Source organism: Akebia trifoliata, chromosome 4 (genome assembly GCF_017979445.1).
Source record: "Akebia trifoliata isolate Shusen 1 chromosome 4, ASM1797944v1, whole genome shotgun sequence".
Classification (NCBI taxonomy): domain Eukaryota; kingdom Viridiplantae; phylum Streptophyta; class Magnoliopsida; order Ranunculales; family Lardizabalaceae; genus Akebia; species Akebia trifoliata.
Window position 1 is genome coordinate 12,222,626 of NC_141378.1, and position 19,992 is coordinate 12,242,617.

At 35.6% G+C, this 19,992-nt stretch overlaps 2 protein-coding genes across 2 annotated transcripts; both read right to left on the bottom strand.

Moving 5' to 3' along the window:
• Positions 1-5,705: 5,705 nt before the first annotated feature.
• Positions 5,706-12,399, bottom strand: LOC147403830 (stress enhanced protein 1). The gene is made up of 4 exons (XM_086439574.1): positions 12,240-12,399; positions 12,070-12,171; positions 7,953-8,131; positions 5,706-5,999 (listed from the first exon to the last, which is right to left on the bottom strand). Exons 1-4 carry the CDS (start codon positions 12,286-12,288, stop codon positions 5,895-5,897), a joined length of 435 nt encoding a protein of 144 aa, XP_086295700.1. The 5' UTR covers positions 12,289-12,399; the 3' UTR covers positions 5,706-5,894.
• A 1,020-nt stretch (positions 12,400-13,419) lies between these two features.
• Positions 13,420-19,079, bottom strand: EDA9 (D-3-phosphoglycerate dehydrogenase). The gene is made up of 5 exons (XM_086439575.1): positions 18,498-19,079; positions 16,106-16,482; positions 15,443-15,553; positions 15,258-15,353; positions 13,420-14,290 (listed from the first exon to the last, which is right to left on the bottom strand). Exons 1-5 carry the CDS (start codon positions 19,036-19,038, stop codon positions 13,619-13,621), a joined length of 1,797 nt encoding a protein of 598 aa, XP_086295701.1. The 5' UTR covers positions 19,039-19,079; the 3' UTR covers positions 13,420-13,618.
• Positions 19,080-19,992: the final 913 nt, after the last annotated feature.

Below are 19,992 nucleotides of genomic sequence, written 5' to 3' on the forward strand. Positions count from 1 at the left end.
GTTTGAAACCCCACGAAACTATATCTTCCTTGGGGCCACCCTCTGGGGTCAGGTTGACCACGTAGGACTTTCCAAGGGGGCGGTGCGGGTGACCGTGAGATTTGTCTCACCCGAAGGGTGAGGATACCCACGATAAGCCAAAAAAAATAAAGTGAACACAATACTCACTCTAAATGATATAGTTTCTTAACAGGATCCAGTACACTATGAAATTAACAAATCCCTCTCTTTAAATGTCAAATCAAGCATTTATTCAATGAGGTTAGATCATCATTGTTGTCTTCCTCAAAGCTTTATTCCAAAATATTTGTGATATATAGCTCATGATATATAATAGGGACAAGTTTAAAAAGAAAAAGGATGCACAATTATTTTATGCTCAGATTTGATGTATTAACCAATTAAAAAAATAAAGTTCAGTGTATTAACAAAACTATAAGAATCGCATGCGTCTATACCTCAGAAGAGCTTGTGTTGGCATCAAGAATCCAACCATAGCTACATTACTCACAAGACATTTGATTGAATGTGAAGTGGAAAGTGAAGAAATTAGAAGGAAAAAAAAATCAGAAACTTGATTTTTTTTTTCATAAATTATGTACGATTATTTTTAATGCAATTGTAAAAAGAGTTTCTTTTTAAGTTTTACCTACCTGTTTTGTGAACAGTTTTACCTACTCGTTTTGTTTTACAAAAGATGAATTGTTTCTTGCCTTTCAAAATCAAGCTTGTTTTTGTTGTATATACAATGGTTCAAGTTGTTCGATAAAATAAAAGAAAATCAAGCCTTGAAAAAGGTTAGATCATTGTGCAATCAAAATATATTCAATGGTGTTAACATAACATTTTGTTGGGAAAACAAGAACAATCGAAATAAAACATTGATTTTAACGTGGTTCCCTCAAGATTGAGGTATGTCCATGAATCACACCGATTCCACTATGAAAAGAAAACTCTCAATTACAAATTATACTATTTCAAAAAAAATGAGAAATATAAATACCCCAGGAAACTTAGCTTACATAATATTAATGAAATTATTAAAATAACCTTGGAAATTTTCTTTTTGGAGTTTTGCCCCCGGACCCCTCCTAAAAGGGGATTACTGGCACCCTCATAGCCCGCAACGAGCTCAATCGGCATGAACGTATAGCTTGGTCTACAGTACCTCCTTGTTAATCAGTACCATCAGGCTCTGTAACACCTTTGAACTTGGTCTTTTTTGCAAGATTACTCTAAAATGATCACAATTCTTCTTCTTCTACCTCTAGTAAAAAAACCTCTTGATTGTTGATCCCTCGATATTTGGAGGATTCTCCAAGGGCTTGATGGATGATTTGAAATAATTTGTTTTCATTTTAAAATATAACTTTACCATCTCTTAGGTTCAGATGAGAGATTTTTCACTCCTAATACCTAAGATATAAGATAAAAAGTCACATATTCATAAACATGAACCACACCAACATCAAGAAATGAACGAAATTGCTCTGTAAACTTTATATTTGAAAAATAGAAATGAAATGAAATAATGTCCATGAAAACTTATTGAAAACATGTAAGTAATGACATGGAACAATGGTCATGAAGAAAGGTCCCAAGACCAAGAAATAGTTGAAAATGAGAATCAAATAATATGTTGTTGCTAGATTAAGGAAAAATAAATAAATAAATAATTTTCTTTATTAGAGAATTAGGGGTCTAGGTATTGAATAGAATGAAAAATGAAGTATTTTTACATAGTTCCAATTATATGTGATTGAAAAATTAAGGATTCGGTTTTGTTAAGGATTTGACTCAATAAGAATTTGATTTGATATATCGAATTGTTTTGGATCAAACTATCTTCCAATATAACAATGTGTTTGTAATATACAAAATAAATTATGTATCTACATCTTTAATATTTGTATTAAGATATGTAATGTATGTTATGTACCTTCTATTTTTATTTAATCAAAATGAATTGATTAGGACTAATTTGAAAATATTGATTTTTCGAATCAAAACAAATTGATCCCAAACAACAAATGTTACATCATATCAAATTAACTTAATTAAATGACATATCCAATTGGGTATAGATCTAACAAATTTCTCATCAGATTTGTACCAATTAGCTACCAATCCAAACCTCGTCCATTAACAGCATCTCTCCCTTCCATGTCCATCGGTAATGAAGCTTAAAAATTCCAACATCTAGTGAGGGTTGGATTGGATCCTATAAAAGGCAAGAGATTCTATTGTCACACCAATTTTTACTAACCCCAATCCACAAGCAAATCATCAAAGAATTAACATACATCTTGGAGTAGCATTAGCTAAAGGTTGTGTGATAATAGAAGCTCTCGAAAAGTCGAAACACCACCGAGAGTTTAAAAAATGAGTGGTGTGGCTTGTTGGTTTAAACCATCGGATAGTCCTTGAGATTCACAGTTCTCTTCCATATAGAGTGCTCATTGACGCCATGCATCAATTATGTTCTATCTATATGCGTAAGTGGGGGCACGACTACATCCATATGGACCCAACCCGATTTAAAATTGGATATTAAGAGCTACTCTGGAGAAAAATAGTCAACCAATCCAATAAGGCATTATATAAGTCAACCCTATTGATGTTGTAAACATGTCACATCATTAGTCAGTCGAGACATTGACTTTATCAGCTGCCAGATCCAAATGTTGCAGCTTATATTGACTTTCCGCCAAAAAATACGGCTACAAGTGTGCCTTGTCATCAATCACTTAGTTCATGGTTTGCTCTGGGCGAAAATGGGATTCCTAAAGATAGTTTGTAGAGGGTATTCAAGTCATTTATTGTCTAGTCTTAGGAAGATGACCTAGGTCAAGGGGCATGTCATCTTTGAAAATACTTGGGTATTTTTGGATGGAAAATGTTGAGCCGACTTCCTTAGACATTGTGCTCAACACTGCACTGATGTGGTAGTGGGTAAAAAAAATCGTTGATTTTCTTTTTTGTGTATCGTAAGAAAAAAATCAACGATTTTCTATACACTGTCACATCAGCACAATGTTAAACGAAGTCAAATTTACGACGATTCTTTTTTATATTAACAAAAAAAGTGGAGGTTTTTGTTATTTTTCAAATGAGATATCTCTTATATTGACTTGATGCTTAGTGTAGTTAATACCTCTAAACCAGAATAAGTAGGTTATATGGGTCTACTAGTTTCCATGAACCCTGGGCGAATTTAACTGCGAACCGATACGTTTTGTACTAATTCATGGTTCAATATAGCAAGAATGAATCCAATAACCTAGATTTATATAAATAAGTTAATGATTATTAATTAGTGGGTTTTGGCACAAACTTCAAGGATCTCAAGATCAAGAAATAAAGGAGTTAACTTATCACTCTCAAAATCAAGGACTTAAGGCTAATCACATTAATGGCATTGGTCTTGCATTATGCCACCCAAGCGCCTATTCATCAGTGAAAAAGTATTTTATTTTCAAAAAAGTCAATACATGATTTCATATAATCTCATTCCGACCAATCAAACAAATTTGTGTATATTGAGGGTATCTATAATTTACAAAAATATATTTATTAGGTTTCATGTGATTGGTCATTCAGGATTTTATGAAATTTCGGATTGATTTTTCTGTGAGCAAAAAATCTCTCTCCATTAATTGTCTTGTATATGGTCAATAGTATTGATCTACCACATATTATATAAATGGGCATAAAATTATTCATGTTATCTCATGATTCTTTCCTTACTATATTTGTAGTATTATTTATGTGTGGAGGAAACCTTGGTTGTTATCTCATTGATGGGAATTGATGTTAAAACTTAAGCCATAGACTTCGTGTGGACGTCAAATTTCAATAGGTTTCCTATGTCGCTCATAAACTTATACAAAAAAATCAATCATGAATAGGCCCACACATTCATGTTGGAGGAAATGATTTTCGCCTAGTGGTTATGGATTTCCAAAAGCAAAATCCATAGTCAAAATATATTCAAGTGGTTCGATACTAGACATTGGACCCACATATCCATCAAACTAGTACTACCCATGATCGAATTATTAAAACCCATCAAAGCAGATCGACACAAGAACTAAATAGTATAGTAATAGACCTCACACCTAAAATATGGGATGGATTTGACCTTTAGATCATTTAACAAAAGGCAATAATGAGAAACATTTTTTCATCCAAGATCTATAAAAACCAAAATCTAAGTGGTCTTTGTCTATTCCTTTAAGAAAACTTAAGTTCGCAAATAATCATCTAGAAAATAAATAAAGCTCTATAATACAATCATATTGGAAGATCAATTAGCCAAAATAATCATGAGAAACTGCGATTTTATAAGTTTCTTTCTCTTATCAAACCCGAGGTTACCAAGGATCGAATCTATAACCTTCTTCATAGTGATTCGTAAGATATTTTCCAATAAAAAAAAAAAGAATAAAAGAGAGGTTTTTTTTTTTTGATTCCTAAGAGGTAGAAAATTCATTTTCTCGGGGGAACATTTTCCATTCCAAGGTAGAAAACCACTTTGGACAGGACATTGAATTCCGGAGAAAATGTGTAATCGTATACGCCTGAGGATCGCATTTTCAGAGGAAATAATTTTCCATGAGCCATCCTACACTAAATGCTGATCCAACTTTAGTCAAATGATGGGTCCACCTCCATGGCAATCCATTGTAAAGTTTTACATATCAAATGGTCGTCAAATAATTCACATCATTCCACTGCCAATGTGTGATACAGCAAAGTATCTTAAAGCCTTTTTAATTCTCCATCCCACCTCCATGAGGAAAAGAATAGTAAGGAAGAGCACAGGTCTCACTAGACCATGAACTGCATCTAGGTCCAATTAGGGGTGTCAATGCGTCGGTTCAGGTCCAGTTCCTAAGAAAATTAGAACCATATTCACCATATTCTTTCAATTTCGATTTCAATTCTTGTCGGTGCCAGTTCTGGTTCTAAAAGTGGAATCAGAATCGATCATGGGTACCCGTTGTTCTGGTTCTCAAGTATCATATGGCAAACAAATATTTAAAAATCGTATAATATATATTTTTTTTCCTTCTAAAAAAACTAATATATCATCTATAAAGTATGAACTCAATTATAATTTTTTCCACTAAATTTGGCACAATTTTCAAATAACAACAACAATAATAATAAATAAGAGACCAAATTATTAAATTAACCAATTAATTACCTTCAACTGTCAAATGTTAAGAAGATACGGTTTTTAAGAGGTTGAGGTTGATGGGATTTTGTGAAGAAACTCAAAATCATCATTGGTATCACCCCCAAAATTTTCCTTAACTTTCCTGGATTTATCTGAATCAAATGAAGCCGACCCCTGCTGAATGATTGCCAATCCAAACTTGTTTACAATGATGGTCTGGACTAGCCGATCAATGCATCACATTTGAGATTCCCTATTCCAAAAATAATCTTATTTGACTTATGTTAGCTGTGATAAATGAGTTATTTTTCTTTGATTATGTTTTCGATCTGATCTACAAAGAGTTTAGTATCACTTAGCTTACATAGATGAAGTAGCAGTGCACATTGTGATCAATCTAAACCATTCAATTGATAAACGCCACAGAAAATATATTTTTTGTTTTTTAGGGATTTATCAATATAGAAGATGATGTTTTATGAATATTAAATCAAACACTAGAAAAGATGTCGATGGACATCTCTTCATAAAAACAGAATGCCTTCCTGTTTCTATATAATTGAAAGTCTCAACCAAATACATTCTCATGAGCTGTTTTCTTCGGCTCTAAGACAACAACAACAACAACAAAAAATGGACATGAAAATAATTTGAACACAGCAATTCAGGAATCATCTCAAAACAGACATTATTTCACAAAACTTGTAAGTAATCAATCTTTAGAGGCCGACTGGAATATAAAGATTGCAGTTAGAACTCCAACCAATGCTGTAACGGCCAAGGCTACCGTTGGTAAGGGGCTTGTAAGCCCGAAATTCTGCAAAATCAATTTGTACTCATCTTTGATCAAACAGAAACTCTTCAAAACCAATTAGACTTGTATGATAGAAATTCAAAACTGTAAATTTTCTGAATCAAAAAGCAGTTTTCCTTTAAGACTATAAGAACAAATATTTCACATGGTAAGGATCACATGTGTGTGTGTGTGTGTGTGTGTGAGAGAGAGAGAGAGAGAGAGAGAGAGAGAGAGAGAGAGAGGGAGGGAGAGTAGGATGTCACAGCCGCTTTGTCCTTAAAAAGATGGGTCACATTACGTGAATTCTGGTTCAAAAGCCTTTGATGTGCATGATTGAATATAAATCATAAACTTGAACATTTTGATGTGCAAAGGCATATGTATTTGTGGGTTTTTCAACTTTTGAGATCTTTTACCCATGATGTCTTAGGTAAAAGAAAAAGTGATGCTGGAGTGACCTCAAGATTCATACTCATTTCGCACTTTCCTGATGTGGAGGTGGGCACGGAACCATAGATGCTTTTAAGTCGTATCTCGATGAAAAAATCTATGGTTCGTACACATCCCCACGTCAGGAAAGTGCGAAATGAGGTCAATCTTTGAGGTCACTTCAGCATTATTCAAAAAGAAACTCCTGATTCTCTTTTCCTTCTCTGGATCAAGTAATAAGCCCATACGTTCGCTCAGGGTTTAATAATAAAAAGACACGGATCAACATATGTGACACTACAAATCTAGTATATGACCATGAAAAATAAGACAAGAACATTATAACCATGACTTCACAAGCTTCGCTACTTCAAACTGCATCACATATATGAAAATGTATCACGCAGCCAAAGGTAACAGACGTAAAGATCTATACGATCTCTCAATAATTCTGGTTGAGGGAGTGCAAGGTTGCAATCCTTTTAAATCACTGAACAATGTTGTGTGAACCTCCAAACTCCCTAAAAAACTTGAACTCAAGCCATAAAGTTTGAGTTATCGGGCTGGACCTTTGTTGGATTGATTTTTTTTCTACCAGGTTGGATTTTGTATCTCGATGAATTATTTCCCATATCTAAGATCACTTAGTTAATCCCTAGGAATGATCATATTTGGTTCCTACTACAACTAACATTTAGAGACTGAAGGGAGAAGAGCTTTTTTAATATGATGCAACAGTATAGTAAATCAAGCATATCAAGGTCAATAGTTTTCAAACTCACAGCTTTAAATACCTATTTTCCAATAGCTTATTGTTGAAGAAGCTTATCAGGTATTCATATATGCTTAAATATTAGGTTCATAGGCCTACTAACATTACAAATTTTAATAGGTTCCCTCGTAAGCAGTTAAAAAAGCAATTTTACTATTTAAAGAATCTGTAAAATATGCTAAATTTGACTAGTGGTCATCGAATGTGTTGATACTGAAATGCACAGATAGGCACAAATGATGTTAGTTTCAAGTATTTTTCCAGGCTAATTAATTGTTTTGTATAAAATAAAGACAAAAAAAAAAACTACACATCCCTGAAATAAACTAAAGATTTTTCCAAAGTTGCTGTTGTAATTTGCATATTAACTAAAGAGAGCTGCTATTGGCACCCCAACTTTTACTTATTACACCCCAATTAAAAATAAAGAAAATATTTGAGTGGTTGAGAAAAATTAAAAGTTGAAGAGCCAATAGAAGCTCTCTCGTATTTTTTTGCTAGATTCTTATTTTTTGGGTTTAGGATTTTATATGAGCCTAATCATAATTGTAAACACATACTGATATTGTTTAAATGAGTGCGATAAGGTTTTGTAATGTTGAAATTATAATTTGAGCCAAACCTTTGTAATGTTTGAAGAGTGTGTGATAATCGTTAATTGGGGTGTGATAAATAATTGAAGAGATTGGGGTGTAATAAGTAACAGTTGGGGTCTAACTAAATCCTGTAATGTGTATCTTTAATACTACACAGGACTTCTTCATATTCCATACCTCCAAAAGTCCCTTGCCTGTTGTTATTTCAACCGTGATAGCCGTCGCAAATCCAACCATTGCAATCCGTCCCAACCATATATCCAGTCCACTACTATCCTTCGCACCCTGCTCACATCTTATGGAAACTGATGTTGCTCTACATTCCGGCCTCCTCTGACTGGAAGTTCTTGAAACCACTGAAAAGAAATACACAAGTTATCTCATAATCCAATTAATTTTTTTTTAATTTAATGGAGAAATAGGAAGGTTGAGAAAATTTTGAAGACCAATATTGGAAAACATTAAAGAATTCTGAAGTATATGTGGCAACTACGGAAGCATGATCTCCACAATCGATGGAGACCATGCTCAAACTTGAATTGGTCAACACTATTGACCAAGGGGAGTAAACCAATAAAGATCCAATTTGGTATTTTAGTCCCCTTCACTTTATTGGGGGAATCATTTCTCATGTGTTAAAATTCTTATCTTCAAACGGGTATATGGAAAAAATTAGCATGCTATTCATGATTAAAAAATATGTATGCAATATTTAATGATTAATTTCTCCAGCCATCAAAAGGGCTAGACCAGTGTCAAACGACCATTTAAGGTTGTCTGAAGAGAAGGAAACATGTATCAATCATGTAAGAGTGACTAGCACTTTGTCCCCCACATAGGACTACTTGAGCTATGTGGACCCATCTTCAGACCATACATCAAGAAAGTAATAAGGCCTGCCTTTATCAGCTTGAGCAAGAGTTAGCTCAACTCACTCTAGGGTCTCAGACTATTCAACCATTTTATAATGCCATTTTTAGCATCCATATAGAGATAACAATGATGGATCCTGAGATTCCATGGCGTACTTAGGTTAGGAAGTTTTTTATGAAGTTGCAACTAAATTTTGACCCTTTTCAGGTGGCTCTACTTAATTGCACCCCTCTTCCTATTATAATTATTGGCATACCTAACCTTCTTGCAGAGGAACGATGCCTTTAGGCCCTGTGTAGTTTTTCCCTATACTAGACTCTGATACTTCCTTGTTGGTCTCAACCCCTTCATTTCCACCAGCTTGGCCATCTTGCATCAAAATATCCTATTTCTCCTACCTATAGCTATTGTGGTAACTGTGGTCATACTGCTCAAGAGTGGTGAAAGAAGAAGGGTAGGGGCAAGGCTAACATGGCTATTAAGGATTCTTCTTCTGTTCCCACGCCTGCTAGTGATGCTACCACGCATCCACTGGCTCTTTTGTTGCATCTCTTACTCCCAAACTAATTAAGCTAACTGCCCAAATTTTATCAGTTGTTGGATTCTTAGGTGCCTTTACCACTTCTCCTTGGTATATTGATTCTGGAGCATTTAATCATAAAATGGGTAATTTTTCTTCCCTAATTGATTCTCAGCCTTATATTGGTAGTTAAGTCATAACGACTACTGATGAGACTCACTTACTCATCTTCTAGGCTCTTTATCCTTCTCACCTTCCCAATCAACTTATCCTAGTGAGCTTAAATTTTTTTTTTTTAATCCTCAAGGATCTCATCCCATCTTAGTTGTTCGTTGGATAATTTGTGTCCAACATTGTTTCACATTAGCAAATCCTAAAAGTTGACTTTACTTAAGAAATAATAAGTTCTTATATATTGTTATCTGCAACAAGAAAAAGTTACTTCATTGAGTTCTCAAAAGCAAGAAAATAGAGAGTAAGGAAAATGAAAAGAAAACAAAGAAACCTAACTAGCAGAGCCAACGGCCAACTGGCAAGGCAGATAGCTACTAGACATGGACATTCTTTTGATAGGCAAAGCAGTTTTTTTATATATTAATAATGAAAAAGAAAGGTGGCCAAGGAAGCCACCACACAGAACAAGACAAGAAGAAAAGAAAATTAACAACCCAAAACCGCAAGATGGGATGACAGCAAGAAAAATAGTTTGCCCTTTTTTCTCATTTTATATCCAATTTATTCAATTGATGAATAGCTCATGATACATTAGGCTCACTCCTAAAATACGCAAAGTTTTGAATCAAATGGCAGTTCCAAATGGATTCATTTAAATCACTCACAAATTATCCATGAACTTACTAACTATGGCCTCTACCACATGGATGTGATGTGGTTAGGTGAGTTTAGATATCTCTAGCTCATTTATTAATTGGTGCGACTCACTAATAGCTCAATTTCCAACCACCATAACATATTCTATAGAAATAGTGGAAGGAAAACGTTAATGACATTACAGTCCTTACTTTGATTGAGAAGCTTATGAGTAAGGACTGTAATGTCATATATATATCCAAATGTTAACCTTCGCATTATAAAACATTTGAATAGTTGATCCCCTTGAGCAAGTTGAGCTAACTCCCACTCAAATTTATAGAGGCAAGCTTCGTTAATCTACTGATATATAGTATGGAGGTGTGTTTACATGGCTTGACTCATCCTATGTGGGGTTAGGCCAACAATGACAGTCTTATCAATGGAATCCAATATCCAAGTCAGAAGTCTCCTAGTTTTCATACATTAATCGTTTATCGCTTCACCTCTGTAGGATCGAGAGTGAGATATGTTCCATCTATTATGCCTCAGAGACCAATACCTTTCGAAAAACTCCGAAAATGTATAATCGAAAGACCATAATTTCTACTATCAAAGAAGCAACAAGGTTTTACATGACGAGAAGAGCATTGGCCATCATGCTATAGTAAGGAAGGATCTAGAATAATAATTTGATGCCGAGATCGGGAAATCCCAATAAAATGATAGCAGAATACACTATATCCAAAAGAATGAAATCAATTGTGGCAAGAAGTGTCCCAATGGGTTCAAAATTGAGATTCACAAAATACCCATAGGCAAGCCAAATCAGGACTACCCACATATTGACAGGATAGACATCATAACCCACTCCAAAAGAAACATGAAAGACAACAAAACGTGTTGTGAACAACCTTTGATAGTTGGTTTATACCAACCTCAAGATTTGTGCACATAACAAACCCCTTGTCTTAGGAGATAAGAATTTTTGGATTCATCATTGATCTGAGAGCTGTATTCTAATCAAAGCACTAACTTCGATGTTAGAGATTCTTTGGCAAGTCCTACACCTATGCCCCAGATCAGAGTGATTTCAGAGGATCCCACCATCACAGACAGAAGTTTGATACCCCACCCACACCTAGGTCGTTCAAATAGATTGCCCAAAATCAATATGAAACAGGTCCATACAGATTGCTAATAAAATGATGAAAAAATCAACAACATGTTGAAGAATCCATCTACAGTTCATCCAGAGAGGAGAGAGAATCATGCTCTGATACCATGATAATTTTATCTATGAAGAATTTAAAGGAGAGAAATGAAGAAGGAATGTTCTGATTTTTGGGCTGCTTATCTCAACAAGCCAAAGCCCTAATTTGAATTATGTACACCTATTTAACATATTTTATCCGTATGCTTCTATACAATTACAATAAAGGGAATAAAAAAAACATAAAACTTATCTATAATAAACCATTTAGAGCGACCTAGCTAGTATGACCTCGTGAGTTCATACTTTAATGAACCCAATGATATAGTAATTAGTAACTCATGCGTTCATATTTTATTTTTAGATAAAAAATGGTTTTCAACACCACCGAATTAACCATTCTTCAGTAAACCCAGTAACATAGTTACTAGTGAGGAGTTCATACTTCATTCTCCGGGAAAAAAAAAATGGTTTGTACCACCATGAAATTTTCCCCAATTTTCAACCATATTCAAAAATAAAAATATAAAAATTGTATTTATGAAAAGGAAATAAATTTTTCACTCCAAAAGTAGAAAGTGAAAGGTTGCAAAATTCATGGCCCCAAATAGATTCATAATAGCACTTCAGAAGTTCATCTTCATAAGACAAAAACTAAATTCTGAAACGAAAGACCTATAAAGCCATAAATGTAACTAAAATCGTCTGTAAAACTGCAGTTTGGATGTAAATTTTTCAAAATTACTTGGAACAAAAAACAATTCTCAATTTGAACAAGAAGGAGCATCGACAGAAACAAAAGCAATTTCATTTAGTCTATTTGAACTATTAAGAGAGTGGAGAATCAAGAAGAATTCAGAAAAATAGAGAAATCTTACAAAGAGGAGATCCTCGAATGAAGGATTTGGATGTTTGTACGATGTTGGAAAGAGAAATCCGAGGAAGAACACGAGAATGTGTTGATTTTGCGCGATTAACATCTGCAAGAAAAGCGTCGAAGATGAGATTTCAGAGAGAGAGAGAGAGAGATAGAGAGAGGTTTGAGTACCTTGGAAGGAAAGATAGAGAGAGGAAGAAATAATGTGAGCTTGGGCCATTGCTGGTGGTCGTATGAATTGAGTTTTTTTCCCTCCCTACAATTAGTAGCAGTAGTTAAGGATATACTTGTTTCTCTACTTCAGAAACGAAACATCCACGTGTCTTTCTATCGCCCACTAAGGTTGCTGAACCGGGATATTACAAATTTCGGTCAAACCAGATGCAACCGATCTGGCTTCTTCAATTGAGACCGATTCGACCGGTCTGGTTTCTTCAATTGAGCCGGTTAGCCCGCTGGGGCGGAAAACAGTGGTTTGCGCCTGCTAGGGCTGGCAATCGGTCCATAATATTGCTCATCCGACTCATCCTATTGTTGAGTAGAACAACCTCTCTCTTTCTTTGGTTGTTGTATTAGTTGGTGTTCAACATGTTTTGTTTTTTCAACTTGGACATAAATAGATTTCTTCAAAGGGTCCCGTTCGCCACCCTTAGTTTTACCACACACTTTAACAAACGCGTTTTGTCTTACATGGGTTAGAAGTTTCGGAATGAGCTGATTTTTGGTGAGGATGATCTCCTCACCAAAAATCAGCTCATTCCGAAACTTCTAACCCCATCAAAATTGATTTACAAAAAATGGACGGTCCACGATTTTTCAATGTGTAAACATGGGGCTAAACATTTCGGAATGGGCTGATTTTTGGGGAGGATGATCTTCTAATCATAGAGATCATCCTCACCAAAAATCAACTCATTCCAAAACTTCTAACCCATGTAGGACAAAAAACGTTTGATAAAGTGTGTGGTAAAACTTAGGGTGCTGAACATTTCCCTTCTTCAAATGCTCAAAATACAGGCACTTGGAGCAGATTCAACTTGAATTTTAAATTTAGGAGTTTGATAGTCATACATTTTCAACATCTACGATTAAGCTGAAATTTTTTTATTTTTTTTTGGACACCACTCAATAAGATGATAATCAGATTCATGAAATAAGGTTTGTGTAGGTAACCATCGTATAAAGTAACATATAGGTTCGTCCGATAAATCTATCTAAACTGAAATAGAACAAAAATTCTACAGGCTTCGAAATGCTTGGTTTCCTCTCATGATATCACCTGAGGGCCTATTAGAAAATCAAATAGCAGTCAAATTGTTTCAAATTTCAAATATAACAAAGAACCATAATCTAAATCAATGTCAAACAAGAACTTTATTTAAAGACTACTCATAGAGTGTCCATGATCGAAAACTTTCCTTGAAGATCAATTGTTCAACAAAACACTCAGGAATACAAATCATCTTGAAGGGAAAATTTGCAGTGTCTTACAAAATTTTGGGCATCAAACAAACCAAAACAACTGCCGATGACAAACTCAAAACTCAAAACTACAACTTGAGGAAAACGAACTCCTCGATGGCTGATATCTCTCCAATTTTCTTCAGGGCTTCCTTCTTCGGTTCTTCATCAACACCAATTGCCATTACCGCCTGTTTTCTAGGGGCAATCCTTCCAACGCTCATGAAGCTCACATTCACATTCTCCTCACCCAAAATACTCCCCACCCTTCCAATCATACCTGGTTGATCAACTTGCCTACAAAGTATGAGGCTACCTTCCATGCTCACATCAACATCAAAAGATCCCACCTTTGTCAAATGTGGGATCCCATCTTTCACCCTTCCCTCTACTTTAATTTCCCCCGTCTCTGAGATTGCACTCGCAAACTTAGACTCAACATTAGCAATCTGAACCTGGATGAATTCGAGTGGATTCTCAGGCGAACCGTCAAGTAGAATACGCTCTTCTGTGATTCGAAGACCTCTCTGTTTGGCGGTGAAATCGGCATTAACCAAGTTCACAAACACGCTGGATATGGGTTCGATCAGACCTTTGGTGATCATGGCACGAAGCAACCTAGTGTCGAGGTCATCGGGAGTTCTAGCTGAAGCGTATGTCACCTTCACTGATTTCACACCACTTCCACCTGCTACCAATTGCACGGCCAATCTGCCGAGTTTTTCGGACAGTATAACAAACGGTGCGAGCTCTGAGAGGACCTGTGTACAGGAAGGAAGTTTTGAGATCTCATTTTCTCATAATAATAAATAATAATAAAAAGTGTCCAACACGGTTAAAAATCCATTTGAGTGTCCATACAACATATTCAAGGTCAAAAATCAATCTGATAGATGATTGTAATTTGTAAGCAAAATGATCCATGAAGGTGGCTATTCTGCCACTGTATTCTTTCTGACAATCGAAAAGGGAATTGATGGATGGTTGTGATCACTGTTTGATGCATGGTTGAGACTACTAAATCAGATCACCAAATATTGGGCACAGGATTGTAAGAGTCCCAGAGCCCTATATGAAAAGGAATTCCTATATTTTTTTCTAAATATAACATGGGAAGACAACACAATTTTGTAGTTGCACTTCAGGACAAACTGAAAGAAAACTATATAGGGAAAGGAATCAGATTTCAAATTGCGAAAAATATAGGCCACCTTTGCATGATTTCAAGGCTCACTAAGACGATTAGAGCTGCTATTGGCATCCCAACTTTTACTTATTACACCCCAATTTCTTAAGTTATTTATCAAAAGCAGTCTTCAAACATTAAAAAGGTTTGCCTCTAATCATAATCTCAAACATTACAAAACATTATACCCTTTTTCGAACAATTTCAGTAGTTGTTGACGATTATGAATTTATGATTATGCTCGTATAAAATCCTAAACCCAAAAAATAGAGATCTAGCAAAAAAACAATAACGTTTCTATTGGCACCCCAGCTTTTACTTATTCGCAACCATTCTATATTTTCTTTATTTTTAATTGGGGTGTAATGAGTAACAGGGGGGTGCCAATAGCAGCTCTCAAAAAGATAGATAAAATATATGAGTTCCAGCTGATTGGATCAGGGATAGAAACTTAAAACTTCATTAGAAACAAAAAGGAAGTTCTGGACCCTGACAATGCACAGAATACAAATAACAACAGCAACAAAAAGATGAAGAGATACCTCTGCCGGAACCATGGGTGCATTTACTGCGGTCGCTGCCAGCTCCCCTTTCAAGGCCCCAACGACAGCTTCAGCTATCTCAATGGCCACACCTTCCTGAGAATCATACTCAATCATTCGAAAGATCGAAACAGCAAAAGAAGTGAATGAAGCAACTTCAGGTCACAGCTGATCATCAAACGTACCTGTGCTTCCATAGTACTGGCTCCAAGATGTGGAGTTACGGTTACATTTTCATGTTGTACCAACTTGCTATCTTTCGGTGGTGGCTCCACAGTGAACACGTCAAGTGCTGCCTGAATCAAACAAGAAACAAAAGTTAATCCATTATTCTCTCCAAAGTTTTTATTAAAGGGTAAATTACACTTTGACCCCCTATAATTTGGCATAAATCCATGTTGATCCACTAACATTTTGATAATTGTACTTACCTCCCCTTTCATTGACGGTGTTATTTTTTACTATTTTTCCCTCTCATTTTATCTTTTTTTATTAAAATAATAAATTTTAAAATGATAATTAAAAATGCCCCCATCCAAGTATTCACACTCTTGCACATGAAACACATTTTTTTTACTGGGATATTTTTGTTTATAAAAAAATAAAAATTTAAAGAAGGGCAAAACGGTCTTTATAAAAATAAAAATCATTTTTTAACTGTTTGGTTGACAGCAAGTAGATGAAAGAGGGGGTAAGTGAGCCCCTTAGATGACTATAAGGGAGGTAAGTGCAATTGTCGAAACGTTAGGGGGTCAACATAGAATTATGCCAAACCACAAGGGGTGAAAGTGTAATTTACCCTATATAAAAATGACAAAGTCTGGGTTGGAGAATGGAATAAGAAGAACCTGAGCAACAAACCCAGAATCCAGTGCCCTCACTAAAGCATCTTCATCAATCACACCACCACGAGCGACATTGACAATCCTAACACCTTTCTTCATTTTTGCAAAAGTTTCATCATTAAGCATCTTTGATGTAGCAGGAGTAAGGGGCATGTGTAGTGAGATGAAATCTGCAGTCGATATGGCTTCATCAAAGGACACCAATTCAACACCTATTGCACGGGCACGATCAGCAGGGGCATATGGATCATGAGCAATCACGTGCATACCCAACCCCTTGGCACGTCGGGCAACCTCTGATCCAACCTTTCCGAATCCCATCACAGCAAGTGTTTTTCCAACAAGTGACACACCAACATATTTGCTCCGTTGCCACTTCCCTGTATTCACAAAAAAAAAAGGAGAGAGAATCAATTAAGATGTGTATTTTCCAAACTAAAACTCGAAGCGAACATCGTCATGGAATCTTCAATATCGTCCCAAATTAAATTTGAGGCTACCGGGAAAAAGCAGTGTTAACAAAGATTTATTTATTACATCCAGTAATAGAAATTTAACTCACTGAATTTCCTCCAATGAAGACCACACAACTCTAACAAAACACCCAGTGAGCTTATGGAAGTAAATAGGTTAAACCTTTTCTGAGTTAACAATGTGCATAGGTGGTTGGTTTGGCGTGAGTTGGATACAAGATTTAGGTGATCCACAAAGACAAAGAAACATATCCAATGGCCAAGCACAACAAGGATACTATCTTTTGCTTCCCAGTGTGTGCGTGCGTGTGTGTTGCTTCCCAGTGTGTGCGTGCGTGCCACACACACGCATGCACGCATGCGCAGATCAGATCAATTCTTACTAGATTGAACCATGAACTGGTACAAAGTGACCAGTTTGTGATACAGTTCATATTGCATTCGCAGAATACAAGGAACCACATAGTAACCAATGTGAGAACCCAACCATTCTGGTTCGCTGAACTTAGGCATTGAGTTCACCGAACCAAATAGAGAATATGCAATTATGCCTCTTCATCTACCTTCTTCTTCATATACAAAAAAGAGAAGCAAATCTAGATTTTGTTTTCTGTTTAACTCTTAGATTTTTTTTTTTATATTTAAGTAACTCTTAGAATTTTTTAACATCATGGTTGTACTAGTAACTTGCATGCTTGAATTATTTATGTGCATAAGCGAACCAAACTAGCAAACCTAAGTAACCAAGAACTAATCATCTTAGCCTACCCGGACAAACTGGTTTCGTTCTAGAGTGGACCACAAACCCAAATTTGAACCGAGCAAACTGCATTGTTTCAAAAATCACCCGAGACCAAGATGACTTGGAATCATTCATGAACGAGACACCATCACCAAGTTATTTGGTTTACTCATCTCCTTCTCTGGTGCTTCTTCGTAGTCTTCCTCATCCTGATTAGGAGAACTTGGGAAAAGCTACCGTCTTGTAACTGAGCAGCCTTGCCGAGTTATCTCGGTAACATTCGTGATGGAGAACCATGGCTAACCAACAAACCAGTTAACATTGGATCTGAATCCTCATTTCACTATTTTAAGTAATTTTCTGGCTTCAAACACTAAACCAATTCTACAATTAATGAACAACAACACAACCCTAACAATCAGTGATCAAATTACATAACCCATTTAGATGCAACAACAAGCTCCAATGCAAACCCTACTTAAAAACAAAAAAGCACACAAACTGTTAGAAAAAAAAGCCTAAAAGACGATAAAACAAAAAAAACAAAAAAACAAGGATCAGCTTTGAAAGAGGTGTGATTAGAATTCTTTTTTCACTATTTTAAGTAATTTTCAAGTCTCAAATACTAAACCAATTCTACAATTAGCTAACATTACAATCCTAACTATCAGTGACCAAACCACATAACCCATTGAGTCTGACTAGGCTTACTTAGTAAGATTTCAACTCTTACTAAGGGTGGTTGAGCTCACCTTGTGGCATCCCAAAACATGAGCCGATGCCACAGGGCTGTAGAGGACAAAATTCTATAGACCATGGAAAAAAAAATGTTATTTTTCACCGTTGATTTTTAAATTTGGGAGTTCCGTGGAAGTTTGGTAGCCATCCATTTTCAAAACCTTGGATCAAGCCTAAAAAAAATTTGATATATTTTTTTTTTCTGAGTTTTTCCTTGAAATCTAGAGGGCTGTAGTGCTGGATTGCCAATGTGGTAATCCATTTGAGCTCAAAGACCCTTAGTAAGAGTTAAAATCTTAATAAGTTAGTAAGGAAAGTGGTTTTCTAATCCATTTATATACAACAAGAAGAAGCTCCGATGCAAAAACCTACTTCAAAAAACAAAAGCACACAAACAGTTTGACAAAATTCCTGAACGAAGATAAAATAAAAAATTACTTACCATCTTTTGTAGAAGCATCGGCTTGAGCAATATTCCGCGACATAGCCGTAAGAAGAGCGATTCCATGCTCAGCAGCAGCAACAGTATTAGCTGTTGGAGCATTAACAACAAGACACCCATGTTCAGTAGCGGCGGACAGATCGACATTATCGATCCCGACTCCAGCTCTTCCAACAACCTTTAATCTTCCACCAGACGATTCAAACACTTCTCGACTAACTTTGGTGCCACTACGAACGATTAAGGCGTCACATAGAGAGATCTTGGTGCAGAGTTCTTCTTGGCTCAAGTTATAAGAACAATCAACATTAGCGAAGGTTTTCAAGAGTTCGAGACCTGCTTCACCGAGCTTCTCTGCTACGAGAACTGTAGGTTTGGCGTCCATGGCTGAGATAACGAAGGAAGATGAATGGTTTCTTGCGCGTAGAGGAAGTGAGGTGAAGGTAGAGGGGAGAGAGATCCGCCATGAGAGAGATGAAGAAGATGAGGGTTTCTTCAGAGATGGTGTGAAGAGAAGACTTGATGATCCAGAAGCCGCCATTGTTCTTCTTCTCTCTCTTTCTCTCTCTTTCGGGTTCAGAGTTTGCGGTGTTTTGTAGAAATAGGCGTAAAATGGTGGTGTACGCCTGAGGAGGACGTTATCCTTAATTAGTCTTACCCCTCGTGAATATTTGAGACACCTCCTTATGTTTTTAAAATGATGGCATGACCCTTGACCTCTCAGTCTTTTATAATTTACTAATAAAATGACCAAAATACCTTCATCTTCAATAGTGTCCAAGTTTAATGTGTGCCTGCCACATTAGCATTTTGAATTCGATCTTCTCTGTGCCAAATGGCCGAAATAGCAAATGCCTTCTTCTTCAAACTCTAACAACAACAACAAAAAAAAAAAAAACCTTATTTATCTTGTCATAAACTAAAGAGTTACTATTGCCTCGCCAACTTTTACTAATGCCACATCAACGGTGTGCAATTCTTTGATGATATACTTGGAAATTTATGTGGCATTAGTAGAAGTTGGTGTGGTAATAGCAGCTCTCCAAAACTAATCATCATCTTTAAGTTTGACTTCCTCCATATATTATTTAATGTATTCTAAATCTTATTTGAATTTTTTTTTTCCCATAAAATTAATCATCATTACCTTCATATTTTTTCTCTTTCTTAAAATTATCCATCTTAAATCCTTAATTTTTCATACAAAACTAGTCATTGATGATATTTTGATAGAAAAATCTGAAGTTCTCTTCAAATGATTAATGTTACATTAAAATTTGTAGATTTAAATTTAGATTGAATAGGTTTAAAATATAATATATATAATAAAAAATACTCATAGATGGGGTTTCTTATTAGAAATTGAACATATGGGTATTTAGGTCATTTACATGGAGAAAAACAAGTTAGTGGAACATTGAAATTAAAAAAATAAAATAAAGGTTGATGTGGTTAGCGCTTAGCATGCATGTTTTGCATAACATTTGTTCTTTGA

What these genes read in the sequence shown, in the direction of transcription:
- LOC147403830 (XM_086439574.1), bottom strand. Translation starts at nt 12,288, where the DNA reads ATGGCCCAAGCTCACATTATTTCTTCCTCTCTCTATCTTTCCTTCCAA. An exon ending in TCTCTATCTTTCCTTCCAAG is followed by an intron (nt 12,172 to 12,239) that starts GTACTCAAACCT and finishes CTTTTCTTGCAG; the next exon opens with ATGTTAATCGCGCAAAATCA. An exon ending in CATTCGAGGATCTCCTCTTT is followed by an intron (nt 8,132 to 12,069) that starts GTAAGATTTCTC and finishes ATTTCTTTTCAG; the next exon opens with TGGTTTCAAGAACTTCCAGT.
- EDA9 (XM_086439575.1), bottom strand. Translation starts at nt 19,038, where the DNA reads ATGGCGGCTTCTGGATCATCAAGTCTTCTCTTCACACCATCTCTGAAG. An exon ending in ATTCTGGGTTTGTTGCTCAG is followed by an intron (nt 15,554 to 16,105) that starts GTTCTTCTTATT and finishes TGTTTGATTCAG; the next exon opens with GCAGCACTTGACGTGTTCAC. An exon ending in CACCCATGGTTCCGGCAGAG is followed by an intron (nt 14,291 to 15,257) that starts GTATCTCTTCAT and finishes TCCTGTACACAG; the next exon opens with GTCCTCTCAGAGCTCGCACC.